Source organism: Diaporthe amygdali (genome assembly GCF_026229845.1).
Source record: "Diaporthe amygdali strain CAA958 chromosome Unknown NODE_2_length_3802984_cov_64_841326, whole genome shotgun sequence".
NCBI lineage: Eukaryota > Fungi > Ascomycota > Sordariomycetes > Diaporthales > Diaporthaceae > Diaporthe > Diaporthe amygdali.
Window position 1 is genome coordinate 3364112 of NW_026517022.1, and position 19016 is coordinate 3383127.

The following is a 19016-nucleotide window of genomic DNA, read 5'->3' on the forward strand; positions in this document are numbered from 1 at the left end:
TTGCCGAGGACGATTGGAAGACGACGTTGATCCTGATATCAACCCCACGCCGTGGCGCGGAGCCCGGGCCGCTTCCGGGTAAGCGGCTCCACAATGACAGGTGTACCACGTGCCGACGTCAACACATCGATAACACGCGTAATCTAGCAAGACTCGGACAAAATCCTCCCCAGAGAGCTTATAACGGTCCACTCGAGCACATGGCTTGGCAAATGACTGGCTCTTTCATCCGAGTTCCTCTTCAAAGTAAGATTGGCTACCATTCATCCAGTACCTTCACATTGAAACTGAGACTTCTTTTCTCACTTGAACGCAGAAGTATGTTTGATCTCTTCAAACATCAGGGATATGACTGCGATGGCCAGAAGATGGAGTTGGGCAAAATAGCCCCTGAGGGCCGCACTGATGTGGCCGAGGGTAGCATATTGGAAATTGAGCCCAGTGTTGCAATGACAAGTGAACACAATTTGCACGTTGTCCAACAGGCAATTGAGACGATTGGAATGGGAAAATATCAATGGCTGCTGGCCTTTTCCTGCGGATTTGGCTTCCTGGTAGACCAGGTGAGAATAGGCCATCTTCCAGTTTAGCTCGGAGAATACCGTTCTGATACACTTTCTCAAATCAAGATGCTGCTCGTTTCCGTAAGCCTGGTCACGCCCCAGGCCTCCATGGAGTTTGACCCACAGTATCCGACGCTGCTATCGGCCGCATTGTATGCTGGGCTGGTCATTGGCGCACTATCCGTTGGGCAGCTCGCGGACATCGTGGGAAGATTCCTGGTCTGGCAGCTTTCAATCTTCGGCGTGGCTATCTTCTCCATGATCGCTGCCAGTGCTCCCAACTGGACTGCCCTCAACGTATTTGTGGCACTTACTGGCATTTTTGGAGGGGGCAATTGTGAGTGAACACCTTCGGCACAAGCATGAGTCGAAAATGCGGAGGAAACGTGGGTCGCCTGACGAATCGTTGTCGGCAGTGGCGATTGACTTGACGCTGCTCACCGAGTGTCTTCCCGTCCGATTCTCGTTTATTTTGACTGGCCTCGCCAGTGTCTGGGGTCTGGGAAGCGCGATAACGGGAGCCATAGGTAAGCCGAGCTCTCCCATCCTGTATAGTGCGATTCCCTTGAGTCATCTGTGGGTCTGACAAGCGACAAATAGCCTGGCCACTCTTGGTTAATTATGGATGTCCCAATGGCGAGACAATGACAATGTGCTCTAAGAACTCCAACATGGGCTGGCGGTATCTGTATATCACACTGGGAGGACTAGGCCTTGTGATGAGCATCGTTCGATCATTCGTTTTGCATTCCCAGGAATCACCAAAATGGCTTGTTGCAAACGGCCAGGTCGACGAAGCTGTTTACGTGCTCAACAACATCGGCAAGAGTAATAAATCAGAACACCGCGTCACGCGCCAAGACTTCATTACCAATACTGTCTCAGACACAAAGTCGTCCAGGCATCGCAATTTTCGGCGTATTATTCAGAGTGTCGTTACTCTCTTTACTGGATCAGGTCAGCTACGTTTGATGAGTTGTTTGATAATGACATGGGCTCTTATCGGTATTTGGTAAGTTGTGAATGACTCACTTCTAGTAGCAAGTCTTAAAATTCTCAAATGTAACCTGATTCTGACTCTCGATCGAAGCTATCCGCTGTTCATAATATTCCTTCCATACTACCTTGAGGCACATGGAGCTCGATTGGGCACGAGCAGCTCATACCAGACTTACCGTGACTGGACCGTGTCCTCGGTTGCAGGAATCCTTGGGCCGTTTCTAGGCATGGCAATGATTGCGGCCCCTTGGCTCAAGTCTCGCCGATCAATTGCTACGGCCGCTTTTGCTTGTGCCGCATTTTCCGGAGCCTTTACATCTGTAAAGACCGAGGCCCAGAATTTGGCATTCTCCTGCATGATCAACTTTTGGCTGAATGCCCTTTACGGAATTGTCTACGCGTGAGATCAATCCTTCATACAAGCAAAAGATATTTCCGCTAATCATGGTTCTAGGTTTACGCCTTTGTCTCTGAAGACAGAAAACCGGGGCTTTGGGTGTGGCTTCGTCATGGCCTGTGGCCGTATTTCCTCCCTTGTCACCCCTTTTATTGCGACCTTTGCAGATGTCACTACATCCGCTCCTATCTGGATATCCTGCGCCTTGTATGTTGTTATTGGGGTTGTCGCATTGTTCCTGCCATTTGAGGTAGGCAATTTAAATGAGACGTGAGGCCGCTGTGTTAAAGTACCCTCAGACATTTTGGGATCTGGCACAAGAAAGGGGCTAGAGGCAATAGCAAGGCACTGAAATTATAACGCTGCTCTAGACATGTTGCATCAGCCTATCGGTTTGTGTAGCAAGTTAAATTCTAAGAAGAGGAAAGGTCTTAGGACAACCCGGACGCCGCCGAGCCAGCAAAGACCGCATGTGGTGATCAAGGTCTCCGATGGGTCCAAATTGCACCTGGGCACAGCAGTCCTGGAATTTATACAATCATTAGTGCTAAGGTCACAGTCAGTTGAAAGGGTGTAATCCCGGGGAAAGGTCCTAGCAAAGTCGTTGGTCACTACGTAGGCACATGACAACGAACATTAGAGAACCTTGGAGCACTGGGCATGGATGACGCACAACTCTGAGAAGCGACGAAGACGCCCGCGATTAAAGTAGACCTTACGGGTGCCCTCCGAAGACCCAGAGCTCGATATCCTCCACCTCCCTCTCGGAAAGATTGACGATCTTCTTCCCGACGTACCCGGTGGTCTCGGCAGCCTCCAGCACCTCTGGGTTGATCAGCCAGAACCCGACGACCGTGTACGGCTCCCGCCGGGAGATCCACTCCTCCGGGGCCACAGCCGGCGGGCGGCCGCCGCCTGGGCCGGGGAGAAAGGTTTGCTGGGCTGTCTGGAAGCACTCGCGCAGGACCGCGCCCATCTCCAGCGCCGGGTCCATCAGGGACTGCCACGCGGCACGCTCCTCACGCAGGTAGGCCCCGAGGCTGCTTCCGCCGAGGCTACGGTCTTTTCGGTCCGCCCAGCCCTCGGCGTCCAGCCCGACCAGGGCGCGCACGCGAGTCCCGGCTTCGCCGGTTGGCACGCCCCACGCGCGCTCGAGCCCGGCCCAGACGTCGAGCGAGGGGCGAAGCTGGTTCCCGATCCAGACCTGGCGAAGGTCCGCTGCGCCCTCAGGGTGGGCGAGCCGCGGATCGCCGCCAGGAACGGGCTCCACCGTGCCCAGGAACCCCCACGAGACACCGGGGAGGACCGGGACGCTGGCGTTGTACCAGGGTAGCGACCTCGTGCTTGCGAACGGCCCACTCATGACGCGCGGCTCGAGGTGACTGGCGGTGGTGAGCCGCAAGTAGAGGCCGCGCAGGTGGGACACAGCCAGACGGACGGAGGCGAGCACATGGGGCGCGAGCGGGGCGGGGCCCTCGAGCCTGGCCTCGTCTGCGCCGTGGTGGTAGTCGCTGCCGAGGTGCCTGAGGTCCACGCAGAGATGGCGGACGCCGAAGCGCAGTGGGCTGGGGGAGAGGTCGTGCTGGAGCAGATGGTGCAGGAAGAAGGGGAGGAGGTTGAGGGTGGCAATTTCGATCGGGTTCGGCGTCTGGAGGGAGAGGATGTCGAGCTCGGGGTTTAGGTGTGCTACGATCCGGGTTGTTGTGTAGTCTCGCGCGCCGTTCCCCCACGGTATGCGCGCAAGCACCGGCAGCTGGATAGAATATACCGAGTTATGAGCATCGCGAGCCTCTCGACAAACCAGCCGTAGAGCCGGCATTGCCGGTGACGGAGCGCCGAGGAATGTCACTCGCAGAAGCGGCGCCGTTGGGCCTGAAGACGGCAATGTCTCAGTCTCAGACGGTCCGCCGGGCTCTCTCATCACCTCCATATCGGGCTTTCCTGGACCTTCCGCGAATATGGAGGCCCATTCATCACCGTCACCCAATTTATGGCAGGGGCCGCTCCCTGAATGTGATGACGATTCCAGGTACAAAGCCTCTGGCTCTGGCTCGGACCCGTCGTGCTGAGCTTCTACGCCTTCTTCCAGGAGTATGCGGAGGAAGCGGCGGCGGGGAAGGTGCCACGCCCAGATCTGAAGCCGAAGCTCGCGAGGCAACTGTGCGAATAGAGGGAATTCCCTATCGGCGCCAGGTGCAGGTGAGGATTGTCGGCCGAAGTAGCGGCTGTTGAAGATATCAGCCGGGAGGTCCGACTCGGCCATCGTTTGCTTCTCTGAGTCTTGGTTGGTATGGTAGGCCAATAATTCCAGGCGCTTGTATAATTTCGTCGTGGGCGTCTCAGGCACTTGAGGGAGCGTTGGGAATGGTCTCACTTCAGGTGGTGCGGGTGCCCAAGACCGTGGGGGCTGATCTATATACAACAGGGCGATTAGATGCTATAGACGTGCAGTGCCACGTATTGGATGGTATGCAGCGAAGCACAGCAAGAATCCGTATCAGATCGTGTTGATGGGATAGAAGAGAGTCGGAACATGGTAAAGTCCAAGTTCGCAGCCGGGCTGCGGTCATGTGAGGTGAGAGGGTACATGCTGAGTAAGCACTGGCCGTGGAGCCTTGTGATATGCTCTGGTTATGTTCAATCATAGCGATGAAGCCGAATCAGGTCTGTATTGCGATCGATGGCTTGGGTCGGAAGCCCTTCCCCTGGTAATAGTTACAAGAGCACCTGATACATCTTCACGTTGCCGCCCGTCCGCATTATGTCTTCCACATATCGGACATAAAGATGACAAGTGCTGCTGGCTCATAATGAGTCTGATCTCGTTGAAATAATTTAGTATACCAGCCCAGATGATATGTACCTATTCTCACTTGGTGTACGCCACAGCTCGCGAACACATCAAGGCAGTCCAAGACTCAAGGGCTTCTCACTTGTTGGACTTCGGGATGTAAAAGATCATTTCAATTCAAACTTTGATTTCCAGCATGTTCTTCTCGCCTACGCAACAACACCAACTTCCAAGATCTATCAAGCCCACCTCAGCTCCACCTCTCCCTCCTCCCCATAGGGATGAAATTGATAAAACAGGGTACCGGCCAAATATTCTTTCCGGGGCTTGCACGTGAAATTAGAGCGGTCGGGACGACAGAGAGGATCACGCTGGTTTGGGCTCGAGCTAGGTGTTGACTATAGCATGGAAGACTTATGTTTACGCCAAGTTCCCAAGCTTCACCATACATGAGGTCTCCTATGGCAATACAATACTTTCGGATTGCTCGGTACATTTGCTACATAAGAACACCGTCAAGAACCAAGTTCAGAAGCTTTGTCTCCTTGATCTCGTCTTTCCTCGCCAGTAGCTCCTTGACGTCCCAGTTGGCCCAAACAAACTTATTACACCTCTTTGTCAGCCAGAATTCTTTCTTGGGTGTTTTGGGAGTTGTCTTGGGAGGGGTGTTTTATGAGGTGAGACAGATGTCCTCCTATCACCTTCCAACACATTTGAAAATGGGAATTTGGGTGGGGAAATAGCTGACCTTGCTGCGAAGAAACTTGGCTTCGGGGGAAGCAAGCCAGACAGCGAACTGGCCAGGTAGCTCAACTGCAAAAAAAAAAAAAAAACAAGACGAGTCTATTAGCTTACGACCACAAGGATATTATTAATGTCAGCTTGAGAACATATCACTCACCAACATCTTGTGCTGGTATGTTTTTCCCTTCAGTCATTTCCGTCGCAAGAATGCCGGGCTGGAAGCTGACGACGTGCATATTTGGATTTTCGGCGGCAATGTAGTCAAGCATCTTGAACACAGCGGCCTTAGCTACGCCATAGACTCCCGTGCCCGGGAAAGGCGCCGTGTGAACGATAGCAGCGGAGGTGTTGATTACGGTTGGCTCTTCAACGGCAACATGCATGAACGCCTGAACGGCATGAAGCCCGCTCAACGCGTTGAGCTTGAATCCTTGCAGCACGGCCTCGGGGTCCGACGTCAGGAGAGGACCTGGCGCTATCAAGGTGGCTGCGTTTGAGATGAGGATGTCCAGCTTGCCGACTTTCTCGTAAATGGACCTGTAGGCCTTATCCACCTGGGCCCGGTCCATAAGGTCGGCCATCTCGAAGAGGATTAAGGTCTCGGGGTCAGCCTTGGCCTTTCTGATGTCGACGGCGGCATTCTCGAGTCTGTCGAGGCGACGGCCGAGGATGGAGACGGATTTTGCACCGGCTTGGCTGAAGGCGGTGGCAATGGCCAAGCCGACACCGGTGCCTCCGCCGGTGATGACGACATTCTTGCCTGATGCCGAGAGCTCGGGTCGTGCTGGTGAGATATCTTCGTATGGCTTGTTGTGATATGTCTTGGTGAAAGACACAAAAGCGGGAATTTCGATGTTTGAGCCTGGGTCCGTCATTGTGGTGCTAGTGGTACGGAAGAACACTTTGTGCAGATCAAGACCTCAACTGGGGTATTATCTCTATTGTCGTGTAGTCTTTTGATAGAATCTTGCGATGGAAATTTGGGTAGCTGGAATGAAGATCCAAGAGACATTGGAAACGGGCGCTCCTGGGATCATCGCTTATATACCCATAGGTGACAGGGCGCGTTCCGCTTTAGGTACCTTTGCTGCCCGTTCCCCTGTCACTTACGAGTCGCTGATACTTGCAAGCAAGTCCGTCATAGCGCTAAGTAGGGGTATATGCGAAATATTGGGTTACTTCGAAACGATAGTATTAAGTTTAGCACCCAAAGCAGACATATCTTTTTTTCATGGTGCCTTGCTGACGTTTGGGTTCAACCGAGCACACTACCCTCAACAGGGGCAGAGCGTTTGGAATCGATTAGTCAGACTATTAGCTTAATAATGCAACATCTTGCTTGTAGTCCGCGGACTTTGAATACTAATGATTTAACATCATTTGACTCCAAAGCTGCTCCGTCAGCGGCGTGAACAGCGAAAAACGCCCACAGAATTGTCCGCGGACTTTCAACCTAATCAAACCCTGTCCCAGAAAACGAGCCATCTTTCGAGACTTTTAGATATCTATGTCTAACACTGAAATCCTCGGCCGAGCCGTGAGCGAAGCGGGGAAAAAAGGATTGGGAAGGAGAAAGGTAGGAAAGGCCCCATTAAACTACGCTGCAATACCCACAGTTCATATTATTCAACGCCATTGTCTGTATGGGAAATTGATATCGTGTTGCGTCATCTGTAGGCCTGTGACCTGTGTTTCAAAAAGAAGATCAAATGTGATGCAAAGCAGCCTGACTGCTCCCATTGCGTTCTTTACAATCAGAAATGCGCGTGGACAGCCGACATATATGAGAAACATTTAGCACCGAGGCGACGAGTTGTGTGAGTTCTTGCAGTGTACTTCCTCGACTTAAGCTGAGACTCAACACCAATTCTCCAGAGCGGACAGACACAAGCAGCTCGAAACCCGAGTTGCTGAGCTCGAGGATCAGCTCCAACAGCTGGCAGCCACACCATTAGCACTAACTTCCTCAAAACCACAACCCCACCATTCGTCCGGCCTCAACTCAGCCGATACTGTGTGCTCGGCTCAGTCACCTGTTGAAGAGCCGCTACCCATCATCGAGAGAGCCAACACTCTAACTTTACCCTCGCTTCAAGAGTCCCTGCCCATTGTCGAGCACTATTTCTCGACTTGTAACCATTTTATTCCACTCTTCGATGAAAGCAAATTCAAACTGATGCTCCATGACTGGTATTCAACGCAAGGAAACAGAGACAATGCAACCTGGGCAGCCATCAATGTCGTTCTGGCATTGTCCTTGCAACAAAGACTCCAGCACGATGGCACTAGCAAGAACGAACGGACAATGATGACTAGATATCTCAACAACACTCGGTCTGTGATCACTGACCTCGTAACGCGAAAAGACGACCTAAAAGGGATACAAGTCCTACTCGGCCTGTCCGTTTTCCTGATGGGATCGCCAGAGGTAGAGCTCGTACCGACCCTGGTCGCATCGGCGGTCAAACTTGCTCAATGGCTAGGTCTTCATCGCAAGCTAGGGGCCAATTATCTTGATCACAGTGAAGCAAAGGAGAGAGAGCGGGCATTTTGGATAACCTATGTCCTCGACCGAGACACCAGCCTCCGCACTCGCGGCCCATGTCTGATTCAGGATCGCGACCTGGACATGGAAGTGCCCACTTTTGAGGGCACAGGCACAGAAGACATGGTGGGCATCCTCGTCGGATCTGACGGCCGTTCATGGTTCAACTTCTTTCGGTGCCGCGTCTCCTTGGCTCGCATCCAAGGGCTGGTATATGACTGGGTATTTTCCCTGCAGGCCGAGAGACTCTCAGCGTCCGAGAAGTACGAGAACATGAACAGGATCGCGACTATGCTGCGGGAGTGGAGGACTGCTATTCCGGAGGAGTTCAAAGTGGACCGGCTAGAAAATATGGACCCGGCTGTGGCTCAGCCCCTCGCGAGCCTGTACTTGACCGAGTGTTTCACTCTGTTCAAAGCCCGGGCGCACACGGCGTTCTCAAACGACTTAGACTCTATGAAGATCCTCACAGATTGCTGCAGCCGTTGGGCGAGTGGATATGGTCGCCTCTCCGGACAACATAAGATCGAGGCTGAATCGATTGTGCTACCGGATTGGCAGAACCTAGTTGCCTCAGCAAGAGTCTGTGGGAAGCTGTTCCCCAGGAGCCAAGACATGAATCCGCAGGCAGCCTTCTTGTAGTAAGTGTGCAAGCTCACTAGAGCTGTAGTTCTCTACTATGGCATTTCTCGGCTGACGCGGAACGTCTTCAGCAGGAACAGGTGCGCATACATCTCAGCGATGGTAATCCTCATTGCGAACAAGATGTGGATTTCTAGACATGTATTGTACCCCGAAACGGGATATGACGATGATTTCATCCAAGAGAGCCTGCAGTTCATCGAAAAAATGGAAGATAAGACTGGTGACGACCCATTTCGGAGAATGCACACCGCAGCCTCGGAGCTCAACTCCAGAGCCAGCCTTGCCGCGATGACTCGCGCTCCTCGACTCGCGACGTTCAACGCTCCTAGCCTGCAGATGAATCAGGGGTACTTACGGGGCAATTTACTAGCCCTGGAGGAATCTGAATTCCAAGCAGAGACGGCCGAAGATCCCTGATTCCGCTGGCGTATTGAACCGGCTGCTTTTCCACATAGATGTCAGCAAGTAATGGTTTGGAACTTATCTGCGGGTATATCCACACTGTTTGATGCTGTGCAGAGGACTGTCTACCATTTTGCGTGGTTGTATGACTATTTTAGTCATTACTAGGGCAGCTGGAGAAGAAACATCCAGCAATATATACCAAACTTTACCCTCCCAAAGCACATACGACCATAGGTATCAGAAAACTCGGGATCCCGTCCGCTCTCCCATAGATAAGCTGGTAACCGCTGGATTAGTAGTTGGGTCGGTGACGACCAGCGAATACCCGGTGTTGTATGTTTTTTTGCTTCAGAAATAAGTATGCCGTTTCACTATGTTTCATATCCATACAACAATTCTATGATTTCAAATCAGCGGGTCCTGTGCCGTGCGGCTCCGATCTCTAGTGCTACCCACGAATGGCTGATACCGCTACTGTTTGCACCACCTGATTTAATAGCCTTAATTATGGGCAATTCGAGGATCTCAAACCAAGCCCTTGTTACAGCTCTTGTAACAAACTTAAAACTTTTTGGAATTAATGAGTTGATTACAACGCCTTTGAATTTCGGGGTGATGGGTGCAAAAAGCATATAAGCATCGTATTCTTTCAAGACGGCAAGCAGTGGGCTCATAGCAGGCAGTCTGCCCACCATAGTCCTCGTCTCAAAGAGGATCGGTGAGAGCCCTAGAGAGCTCTGATTGACGATAAAGGATGCCGAACAGTCCTCTTGATAATAGGAAAGAAGCTGATGGCCGTATGCACTCTCGCGGTGGCTTTGTGTGCCGGTAAGGCGGTGTTGAAGTGTGCTACAGGGGACATACCATACTCTAGAGGCCTGTCTAAGTGGCATCCCATTTGCGTGACGTCAAGTGCTTCTTCAATCTCGGTCTCGGAGTATCGCTTCATAATTATTCAATTGACGTAAACAATAAGTTTGGGGTTTAGAAAGAACTCCTTTATAAAGATCTCGTAGAGTTTATGTAGGGTGGGTACAGACGCGTGCATGCGCCAACACAGACGTGGGCTGACCCAAATGGGATATGGGCACGTTACCAGAGGATTATCAAATCGTGTGGCTCGTTTCATTAAAAGACAGACGTAAGAACTTAGAAGCGTTACACAGATCTCTCCGCGGACACGTCGGTCATACCATTACTGATTCAATGACGTTGCCGGTCGCAATTCAGCAAGCATCGCTTACTCGCTTTATTAATCAAGTATGGGCTGGTGATTCTTATATCAACCAAGTGTGGGACGAGAGTTCTTGGCCAGTCGTCACATATAAAGGAGGAGACATTCTCAGGCTCAAGATGCTCGGAGTGTCTGGCCAGGGCAGGACTGTCAGTACATGAAATAAAGCCTTTGAGAACTCATTCAAACAACTTACTCAACCCACAAGCACATCAAATTCAATACTTGACTAGCAAAACGCCATGTCCATAGTCGATGTCCTGATTGTTGGCAGTGGACCCGTTGGCATGGAATTGGCATTGGAGTTAGCGATTCAAGGCGTCGCCTTCAGAATCGTCGATAAAGCGACAACACGCCCAACCACGTCCCGAGCCATAGGCATACACTCTCGCACGCTCGAGGTCCTCAACCGATACGGCGGCATAGACGAGCTGCTGGCCAAGTCGCACAAGGTTGCTGGCAACTCCTTCTGGGTCAATCGAAAGCACTTCGAAGGCTTTAGGTTTGTTGGTCAGGCCCAGGAACGGCCGGATACCCATTTCCCCGGGATATTTGCCATCACGCAGGTGGACATCGAGGCTTTCTTGGAGAGCCGTCTGGCGGGCAAGGGCGTCATTGTGGAGCGGCCTGTGACGGTGCAGAGTGTGGTGCAGGACGACAACGGCGCTACCGTGGTGCTAGCCAGGCTTGACGGTTCCGAGGACATTGTAACTGCCAAGTATGTGGTCGGTTGTGATGGAGCGCACTCTGTGGTACGACATTCCATGGACGTGGAGTTTCAAGGTGGAGCATACCCGCAGCATTTCGTTGTGGGTGAGGTGCTGATCAACTGGGATGGATATGGAGATAAGGTCCACATCATGCTTGGTGATGGCTTGCTTCTACTGCTTCCACTGTCTCAAGACAAAATTCGAATCGTTCTTTCAAGACCGGCCGAATTATCTTCAGATGTCGATCCAACACTTGAGGACTTCCAGAAGGCCCTCGATAAAATGCTTCCCCCGGACGAGATCGCCAAAATCCACCATGCCACTGGGCTGACTCGGTTTCATCTGCACTACCGGTGCTCGACCAAGTATCGCGACGGCAGGTTGTTCGTGGCCGGAGACGCTGCGCATATCCACAGCCACATTGGGGCCCAGGGCATGAACACGGGCATACAAGACAGCATGAATTTGGGATGGAAGCTTGCGCGTGTTCTCAACGGCGAGATGCCAGATAGCTTCCTGGACACCTATCATGAGGAGCGCTGGCCCATCGGACAAACCCTTCTCAGTCAGACGGACCAGATGTTCACGTTGCTGAGCAGCAACACGCCCATCTTCAACACCATACGCACCTTCCTCCTGCCTCACGCATTGCCATCTATTGGCCTCTCTGACATGGGCCTGAAGATGATGAACTTCTTCTCCGAGCTAGGCGTCAAGTACCGCAGGAGCTCGATCGTCCAACCCGCCTCTGGGTTCGAGGGACCTGTTCGTGGTGGATTTCGTGCTCCAGACGGAAAGATTCGGACGATGGACGGGAAGATGTCATGGCTCCAGGATTTACTGAGCGGCCCAGGGTATCATTTGTTGATCTTTTCGAAGATAGCAGGAGACAAGGAGGTCAAAGAACTTGAGCGCCGGTTGCTCACAAATAAGGGCAAGCCGAATGTGGCAAACGTCCACATCATCACCAGCACGGAGCTTCAGAACCCAAGGTCTGTTATGGATGTGGACGGAGAGCTTCACCAACGCTACGGCTTCGACGGTAAGCCTGGCTTTGTCTACGTCCGACCAGATGGTTACATCGAACGCATTGGATATCTCCGTTAAGAATACGGGGACTGATTGAGAGGGATTTTGACAGCATACCATGTCCGATTTTACTTCCCATTTATCATTTGTTACGACATCCATTGTACAAAACCATAGCGCTTCACCTCAACCTTACCTTACCCAGACCATGTCTCTTATTAATTCTATGCCAGTCCTTGTATGGATCCCATCTACACGTCTCAAGATTATGCGGCTTCTTTATGAAGAGGCATTGCATTTGATGCTTGATATGACTGATTGATACCGTGTTCTGTACTTCAGCTTCCGACATCGCTGCCACCTCGTAAGTTCCTCGCAGAAACGCAACACTATGCATGATTCTTGCATCCTGTTTTCAAAGCAAGTTCATTGATACTAGTCTCGTCGGCTACATGGGATAAGCACCGAATACACAGCTTTAGTGCAAGTGATTCTACCTTCCCTATGGATCGTAACAGGCTGTAGTATCTAGCTTGTTGTGGTATGTGCAGCTTCGACTTTGATGTACTGGCTTGACTTCTAGAATTTCAATCTGAACCCGACGCATACTCAACTAGCATTCTCGGACAGCGGCGCATGCTTCCGAAGGTAGAAGCTTATGTCGCATCCTTTACGAGGGATCGTTGCAGTTGTAGCTCGGCTGTCACTCTCATCCACACCGAGAGGATCGACAGAGTGGTCTTCGACCCACGAGATGCCCGAGCCCCAGTAATTGAATCGATTTTGCTCTGTGTATATCCACTCGTAATCTTCCCACCGATCCTCTGCCAAGGTTTGGATGTAGTGCAGCGAGCTTCCAGGCCATAGTGCCGTAACCTTTCCGTTCGTTTTGACTAGGGAGGAAAGAGGAGACGGTCAGCGAGGCATCTGCAACTTCGGAGCAATCATCGGGACTTACACCAGCTATGACACGTGCCGGTCCATACCATGTCTTCCATGTAGGCATGTGTGTGGTTGACGAAGTCGATCTGGGCTTCTTTTCTTACATCGAAACACTTGACCCTCTGTCTCAACACTTTTCTCAAAAGTCGAATGAAGTAATCACTCGTTGCCTCGAGAGAACCTTTGCACTAGGTCAGCACCTTGTCGCACCTTTTTGTAACACCAATGGACTCACCCATCAGGCTACCATTTGAGATAGGAGTGTTCGGTCCAAGAAACGTCAAATAATTGGGAAATCCTGACACGCCAGTTCCCATGTACGAGGTCGGTTCATCATGCCACAGGTCTTGTAGATTGACGCCATCACGGCCAATGATCGGAAAGCGAGGCCTGAAGGTGGTATCGAAACCGGTGGCCGCAATGAGGGTGTCGGCTGGTTGCTCGATACCTCCGGATAATACCACACCGGTAGCAGTTATCTTTTCAATAGATTCAAAGATTGGTCGGACATTTGGTTTCTGTAAAGCGACAAGATACTGTTCACCAGGATTAATCCGTCTGCATCCAGCTTCGAACGGTGGGATCAACTTCTTCCGCAGCTGCTCATCTGGTATGAGCTCCTTCATCCGTGACTCGTATTTCGTTTTGAGTTTCCTCTGCTCGGGACTCTTTTTGAAGAATGCGAGGAAGTTGCCGTTGCTGGGACACGCAATGTCAATTCTTAGGCTCGTATTAAACAGCCTCAAGAAGCTATTCAGAAACGCACGCACAAATAGTTCTCCAGTTCCTTGCGAGTGTCGAGGTAAGAATCCTCGTCTTCCAAGAATCGCTCCTTGTCCCGCTTGTTGTATGTAGGATTGAGTTCGTCAGGATCGGTGGAGCAGAGCCCAGCAGGTGCGGTGATCCATGAGGGAGTTCGTATGTAGACATCAACGTGACTACAAATTGGTTGAATCTGGGGCAGAAGTTGAACAGCGCTCGCACCAGCACCAATAATAGCGACCCTTTTCCCATCGAGTTTGACTGTGGGGTCCCAACTTGCGGTGTGAAGCTGCTGACCTGCGAAGTTTGAAAACCCGTCGATGCTGGGAAATTTTGGGTTGTTGAGGATGCCGCCGGCATTGATCAGAATCTCGGACTCAACCTCGTCTATTCGGCCCTCGATCTTGACTCTCCATGTGCCTGAAGCCTCGTACCACCTGGCTTCAACAACCTTGCTGTCGAAGTGTATGGATTGATCGAGGTTGTGATTACGGGAAAACCTTTTCAGGTAGTCGTGTATCTCGTTGGACGATGCATAACTAGGCAGGCATCTCGTCAGTCGAGAGTCAAGTTCCTTTACAAATGCATGGGCTAGACAGCATCTCTAACCACCGGACTTACAACTTTGACCATGACGGATTCGGAGCGAATGGATACTGGTATATGTGACTTGGAACATCACAAGCACATCCTGAAAGAACAAGGAACTAAGTCAAGATCCAGTGGCCAGACATGGGTTTCTCTTCGTCTTGACTACGGTGCTGGAGGAACAAACCTGGATACTTGTTTTCGTACCAAGTCCCGCCTACTTCAGGTGACTTCTCGTAAATGGAGAATGTTACACGACTACTTAAGTGATGGCGAAGCTTGTATGCTGTTAGACCATCGTATTATTAGTGAAATCATCTGGATTGGAGATAGTATGTCGGAGGAGGCGTGGCCGGGGCACGCCAGGTTCAGGGATGACTTGTCGTACCCATCAACAAACCCGATACACTGGTCACATTGTTAGCTTGCGCTGATGCTTCCCTCCATCGAAACATCAAAGACTGACCCTGCGCCGATAATAGTGCAACGTAGTTGGCTGGTCTCGGGTTGGCATACGCCATTCGGAACGGCAATGCCATTTGGATGCATCACTGCCCAAGTGAATTGGTCCAAGTAGGAAAGATTGGGAGGATTGTGTTGATGATAGGGTTACTAGGCAGGTCAAACGCTTCCACATTAGTGAATTGTCTGCCAATTTACGCAAACATGTAAGTACCGAGGTCAGCAAGACGAGTTTAGCTTAGGGCTACTATCTCGAGTTGCCTCCGGCGGACGGGCCGCCTTCCGGTTCATATCAGGGAGTGGATTTCAACGCTACGGATACGAGCCGGACCCTCGAGTCGCTATAGCTACACGGGTGATGTTCTTTTAGCGAGGACGCCTTTACCCATTGCAGACGGTTCAGAAAGCGGAAACGGCATGAGCCTTGATTTAAGCTGGGAAGCCATTTTGTTAAGTCATCGTGTCGCAGCGGACCAAGTACAAATTGAGGCTTGGGTGATTTATATTTTGACCTAAATTTTTGTAGGAATCAGAAGAGAAATTGAAGCTTGCAAAGCTCGTTTTTATAAATTGCCACCAGTCAAACAAAGTTTAGAAGTTGGTCAAATTTTTACGACTAGGTATACCCTATAGTTTCGCTTGCTCTTCTGCTGCCAACTTCCTCAGCGGTGGACCTCCTCTACTGCCATCCGCAACTTTCAACTTGGTATGATCATCCTTGGCTCTCTGTCTCAGCCTCCATTTTTGTCGCACGTCATCAGGAGCCTTATTCTCGAAACAGTCTGACACGTAACCCCCTAAGACCGGCAGGAACTTGAATGCGCTGGTACAGTGTGTCTATGTCAGTGAAAGTCCCAGGAGATGAATAATTGTTAAACTCACTGTCCAGATCCACCTGTAGCAATGAACAGCCCTTCAATGCCGGGATGGTGGTCAATTATGAAGTCGGCGTCTGGAGTATCCGAGTACCAGCACATGCGTCGATTAGACCATGGATGGTTTGCAAACTCAGGGAGCAATTGTTGGAGACCCTCACGGAGTGCCTTGTCTGCATCATCTGGTAGGTACGACGACCCGGTGTTGCAACCATCGAGCTTCGGCGAGGATACCACTCGACCGTCGCCTGTCTGAACCTCCGTGGCCCACCCATAGCCGTGTCTGGCAACTTTTAAGATATTGGTTCCCGGGCTAGGAGGGAAGCAAAAGATGCCTGTACTGTAGTTGATCATGACAGGAAGGCCCTTCAATCGAGCTGCCTCCTCTTCCGTAAGGTCGATGAAGCCCAGTGGCTGGCCAGATGCGGAGGTAGCATGGTCTAAGGAGAGAAGCCTATTTGTCCAGGCTCCGGTGCACAGGATGACCTGGTCGGCTATAATGTCGTCACCTGAAGCCACCTTTACTCCCACAACTTGCTGTTTGCACTCCTTGCTGTTGTATATCAAAGAGACAACAGTACCACGGGGCCCGTTGACAAAGGAGACGCCCGCGTCGCTGCATCGGCCCGCCAGCCTTCGAATAGCTGCTTCCGCATCTGCCCAACCACCATTTGGGTTATGGACTGCACGCAGCCCATCTAACCTAGCCTGGACAGCAGGATAGAGTTGACGGACGTCATTCGCATCAGAGAAATCGTCCAGAACGACACCAACTGATTCACTGATCTTCAAGCACTTTTCAAGGTAAGATAGGCCCCTACCCTCAGCAAGCATCACAAAACCAGTCTCGTGGAAGTCTTCGCGATACTCGCCTTCTCTCCACAACTTATAAGCCTCGCGTGCCATTCGGTGGTATAGCTCGTCGGCGTATTCTGTCCGAATTATCCTCGATATATCCACACTGCTGCCATCTTTGACGGGAGGTGGATATCGATCCGCAACTACCACATTTTGGTATCCTCGTGACTTGAGCTCCAACGCTGTTGACAGGCCGAACACGCCAGCTCCAACAATGAGGAAACGTTTGTCCTTATGAGACTCCATGGTTCAGGACAGATCCAGCTGACATAAAAATTGGGTTGGACACGGGTCAGTGCCAGCAGAATATCGCTCGTGGATAGAAAAGAACTACATGAGTGGAATATAAGCCTGAGAGCCTGATCTCTGTGAGAATGCTACGACCCCGCTGTCAATTTACGCCACGAATTACAGACTAAGAAGTCTTACATGTCGTGGCACCTGGTCTTACATGTTGTGACACCAGGGCGTTCGGACACGGGCCGTTCGGAGGCGGGCCGAGTTCCGTCCCCACTATGATAAGGTCTGCGTGTGTCACTGTGTCGCAAGGAGGATATCCCGGGATGATTGCGAACGGCGATCAGGTCAAATTAAATGCCAACTGGAGGGAGATGAAGGCAGAAATACAAATATTGAATGAAACAAATCTTCCTTATCAGCCGTCCACGAAATACCGTCCAGCCCAGTGTGTCATTGTCTGCATCAGAACAGGCAGAAACCCGTCTGCATCCATCATTCGATTTGCCTCATTTCTTGAGTTCAAGCCACTCAAGCGCACAGTGAAGGTCTATGGTAGCCCAACATGAATGGATGGTTTGGCCCTAGGAAGGTTTCCGCGGACAAGCCATCGGATGAGACGCCCGCCCCGTCCTTGCCGTCGATTTGGTACAGATCACCAGAGCTGTACGAATTGGAGAGAAGAGCCGTCTTCTCTCGCAAGTGGCTCTTAGTCTCCCATAAGTTGCGATTTTTGAAGGCAGGAGACTTTGTGCGAATCACAGAAGCCGGTTTCCAGTTCTTCTTGATCAAGGACCGCGAAGGGAACATCAATGCTTTCCATAATGTCTGTCGGCATCGCGCTTACCCTATCATTGAACGTGATTGCGGAACATCTAGGATTCTGGCCTGCAAGTATCACGGTATGTAATACGTATCATGGTATCGAGCGCATGATTTACAGGCTCTTTTTTCTTCATCTGACGTCCCAGACAGGGTGGTCTTACAGCTTCAAAGGAGCCTTAGCCAAAGCACCGAAATACCAAGATCTGGCCGGATTTCAAAAGGAGTCAAATGGTCTATTCCGTATCCATGTCCATATCGACGGGCTTGGCTTCATCTGGGTCAATCTAGACTCGAGCACGACTCCAGGTGTCCCATGGGAAGAAGACTTCAAGGCTGTCGACTGCCAACCAAGGCTGAGAAATTTCAATTTCGAAGACTATACCTTCGATCACCAGTGGGAGATGCTCGGAGAATATAATTGGAAAACTCTGGCAGACAACTATAATGAGGTGAGTTGGAGCAAATCCACCACTAGTCGCACTTACCCTCAACCCGACGTACCTCGCTCAAAGCTAACCGAGAAGTGTTATCACTGCCCTACTGGCCATCCGGCCCTCAACAGTATCAGCGATTTCAACAAATACTGGGTCGAGACGAAGGGGGGTCACATAATACATTTCAACACAGATAAACCTAATGTTGACGGGCTGGGGATTTACAGTACTTTCTACTACCCCAACGCATGCATGACAGTCACGTAAGTATGCTACTAGCCGAAAGACTCGTTCATGGGATCCCCCTGACAATCTTTTCCTTCGAACAGACCTCATTTCTTCTACATGATGCGGTGCAGTCCCATCTCATCCACTCAAACACATATGGAGTACGAGGTCTATCGACATAAGGACGCTACAGATGAGGAATTCACACGCGTTTCCGATACCTTTAAACAAGTTTTAAAAGAGGACAAAGATCTCTGCAATGCTGCCCAGAAGAATTTGAACGCCAGCATTTTCATCAAAGGAGAGCTTCACCCCCAGGCGGAAAAGGTGAATCCCGTGGCAATTGTCGGCACCAGAGAACACTTGAACATAGGCTGACATACGATCACACAAAAGGGCCCGTTGTATTTCCAGAAAGTCACCAGAGACCTCGTTACGAGCCATCGCGAGAAAGAAGAAAAGTTGGGAAGGGATATATGGCCCGCAACACCACAGAGCAATTTGGCGGAAGTGACACAGAAAGATATAGAGTTTTGTAATAAGCTCAAGTGCTCAGCCCCAGAGGAACTCGCGTGGTAGGGTCGATGGGAATGGAACAATAAAGGCGGTGAGGAGCAGTTGTAGTATTCCGGATATGAGTCTTGAGTTTAAACTAAAGCGTTGCAATTGTGACTGTTAAGAGGATGGGAAAATTAGATAGTTCAAGCTGTACTCCAGGCTCCGTGCTGAATGCATAATCTTGC

General features: G+C 51.0%; 8 protein-coding genes across 8 annotated transcripts; 4 read left to right on the forward strand and 4 right to left on the reverse strand.

Moving 5' to 3' along the window:
- Nucleotides 1–320: 320 nt before the first annotated feature.
- J7T55_012380 (uncharacterized protein) lies at nucleotides 321–1966 on the forward strand (the record flags this gene model as incomplete). Its single annotated transcript, XM_053137259.1, has 5 exons — nucleotides 321–563; nucleotides 630–900; nucleotides 980–1090; nucleotides 1164–1575; nucleotides 1654–1966. 5 exons carry the CDS (start codon nucleotides 321–323, stop codon nucleotides 1964–1966), a joined length of 1350 nt encoding a protein of 449 aa, XP_053000178.1.
- A 708-nt stretch (nucleotides 1967–2674) lies between these two features.
- Nucleotides 2675–4222, reverse strand: J7T55_012381 (uncharacterized protein; the record flags this gene model as incomplete). The annotated part of the gene is made up of 1 exon (XM_053137260.1): nucleotides 2675–4222. The coding sequence occupies one exon, from the start codon at nucleotides 4220–4222 to the stop codon at nucleotides 2675–2677; it is 1548 nt and encodes a 515-aa protein (XP_053000179.1).
- Nucleotides 4223–5249: 1027 nt separating this feature from the next.
- On the reverse strand, nucleotides 5250–6369 carry J7T55_012382 (uncharacterized protein; the record flags this gene model as incomplete). Its single annotated transcript, XM_053137261.1, has 3 exons — nucleotides 5250–5405; nucleotides 5499–5563; nucleotides 5652–6369. 3 exons carry the CDS (start codon nucleotides 6367–6369, stop codon nucleotides 5250–5252), a joined length of 939 nt encoding a protein of 312 aa, XP_053000180.1.
- A 1430-nt stretch (nucleotides 6370–7799) lies between these two features.
- J7T55_012383 (uncharacterized protein) lies at nucleotides 7800–9101 on the forward strand (the record flags this gene model as incomplete). Its single annotated transcript, XM_053137262.1, has 2 exons — nucleotides 7800–8680; nucleotides 8753–9101. 2 exons carry the CDS (start codon nucleotides 7800–7802, stop codon nucleotides 9099–9101), a joined length of 1230 nt encoding a protein of 409 aa, XP_053000181.1.
- A 1464-nt stretch (nucleotides 9102–10565) lies between these two features.
- J7T55_012384 (uncharacterized protein) lies at nucleotides 10566–12140 on the forward strand (the record flags this gene model as incomplete). Its single annotated transcript, XM_053137264.1, has 1 exon — nucleotides 10566–12140. One exon carries the CDS (start codon nucleotides 10566–10568, stop codon nucleotides 12138–12140), a length of 1575 nt encoding a protein of 524 aa, XP_053000182.1.
- A 531-nt stretch (nucleotides 12141–12671) lies between these two features.
- J7T55_012385 (sterigmatocystin biosynthesis monooxygenase stcW) lies at nucleotides 12672–14875 on the reverse strand (the record flags this gene model as incomplete). Its single annotated transcript, XM_053137265.1, has 7 exons — nucleotides 12672–12955; nucleotides 13021–13185; nucleotides 13240–13703; nucleotides 13775–14305; nucleotides 14388–14422; nucleotides 14755–14762; nucleotides 14821–14875. The coding sequence occupies 7 exons, from the start codon at nucleotides 14873–14875 to the stop codon at nucleotides 12672–12674; spliced, it is 1542 nt and encodes a 513-aa protein (XP_053000183.1).
- Nucleotides 14876–15443: 568 nt separating this feature from the next.
- Nucleotides 15444–16795, reverse strand: J7T55_012386 (uncharacterized protein; the record flags this gene model as incomplete). Its single annotated transcript, XM_053137266.1, has 2 exons — nucleotides 15444–15639; nucleotides 15699–16795. 2 exons carry the CDS (start codon nucleotides 16793–16795, stop codon nucleotides 15444–15446), a joined length of 1293 nt encoding a protein of 430 aa, XP_053000184.1.
- A 556-nt stretch (nucleotides 16796–17351) lies between these two features.
- J7T55_012387 (cytochrome P450 oxidoreductase) lies at nucleotides 17352–18651 on the forward strand (the record flags this gene model as incomplete). The annotated part of the gene is made up of 4 exons (XM_053137267.1): nucleotides 17352–17688; nucleotides 17762–18060; nucleotides 18136–18308; nucleotides 18375–18651. 4 exons carry the CDS (start codon nucleotides 17352–17354, stop codon nucleotides 18649–18651), a joined length of 1086 nt encoding a protein of 361 aa, XP_053000185.1.
- Between the last annotated feature and the right edge of the window lie 365 nt (nucleotides 18652–19016).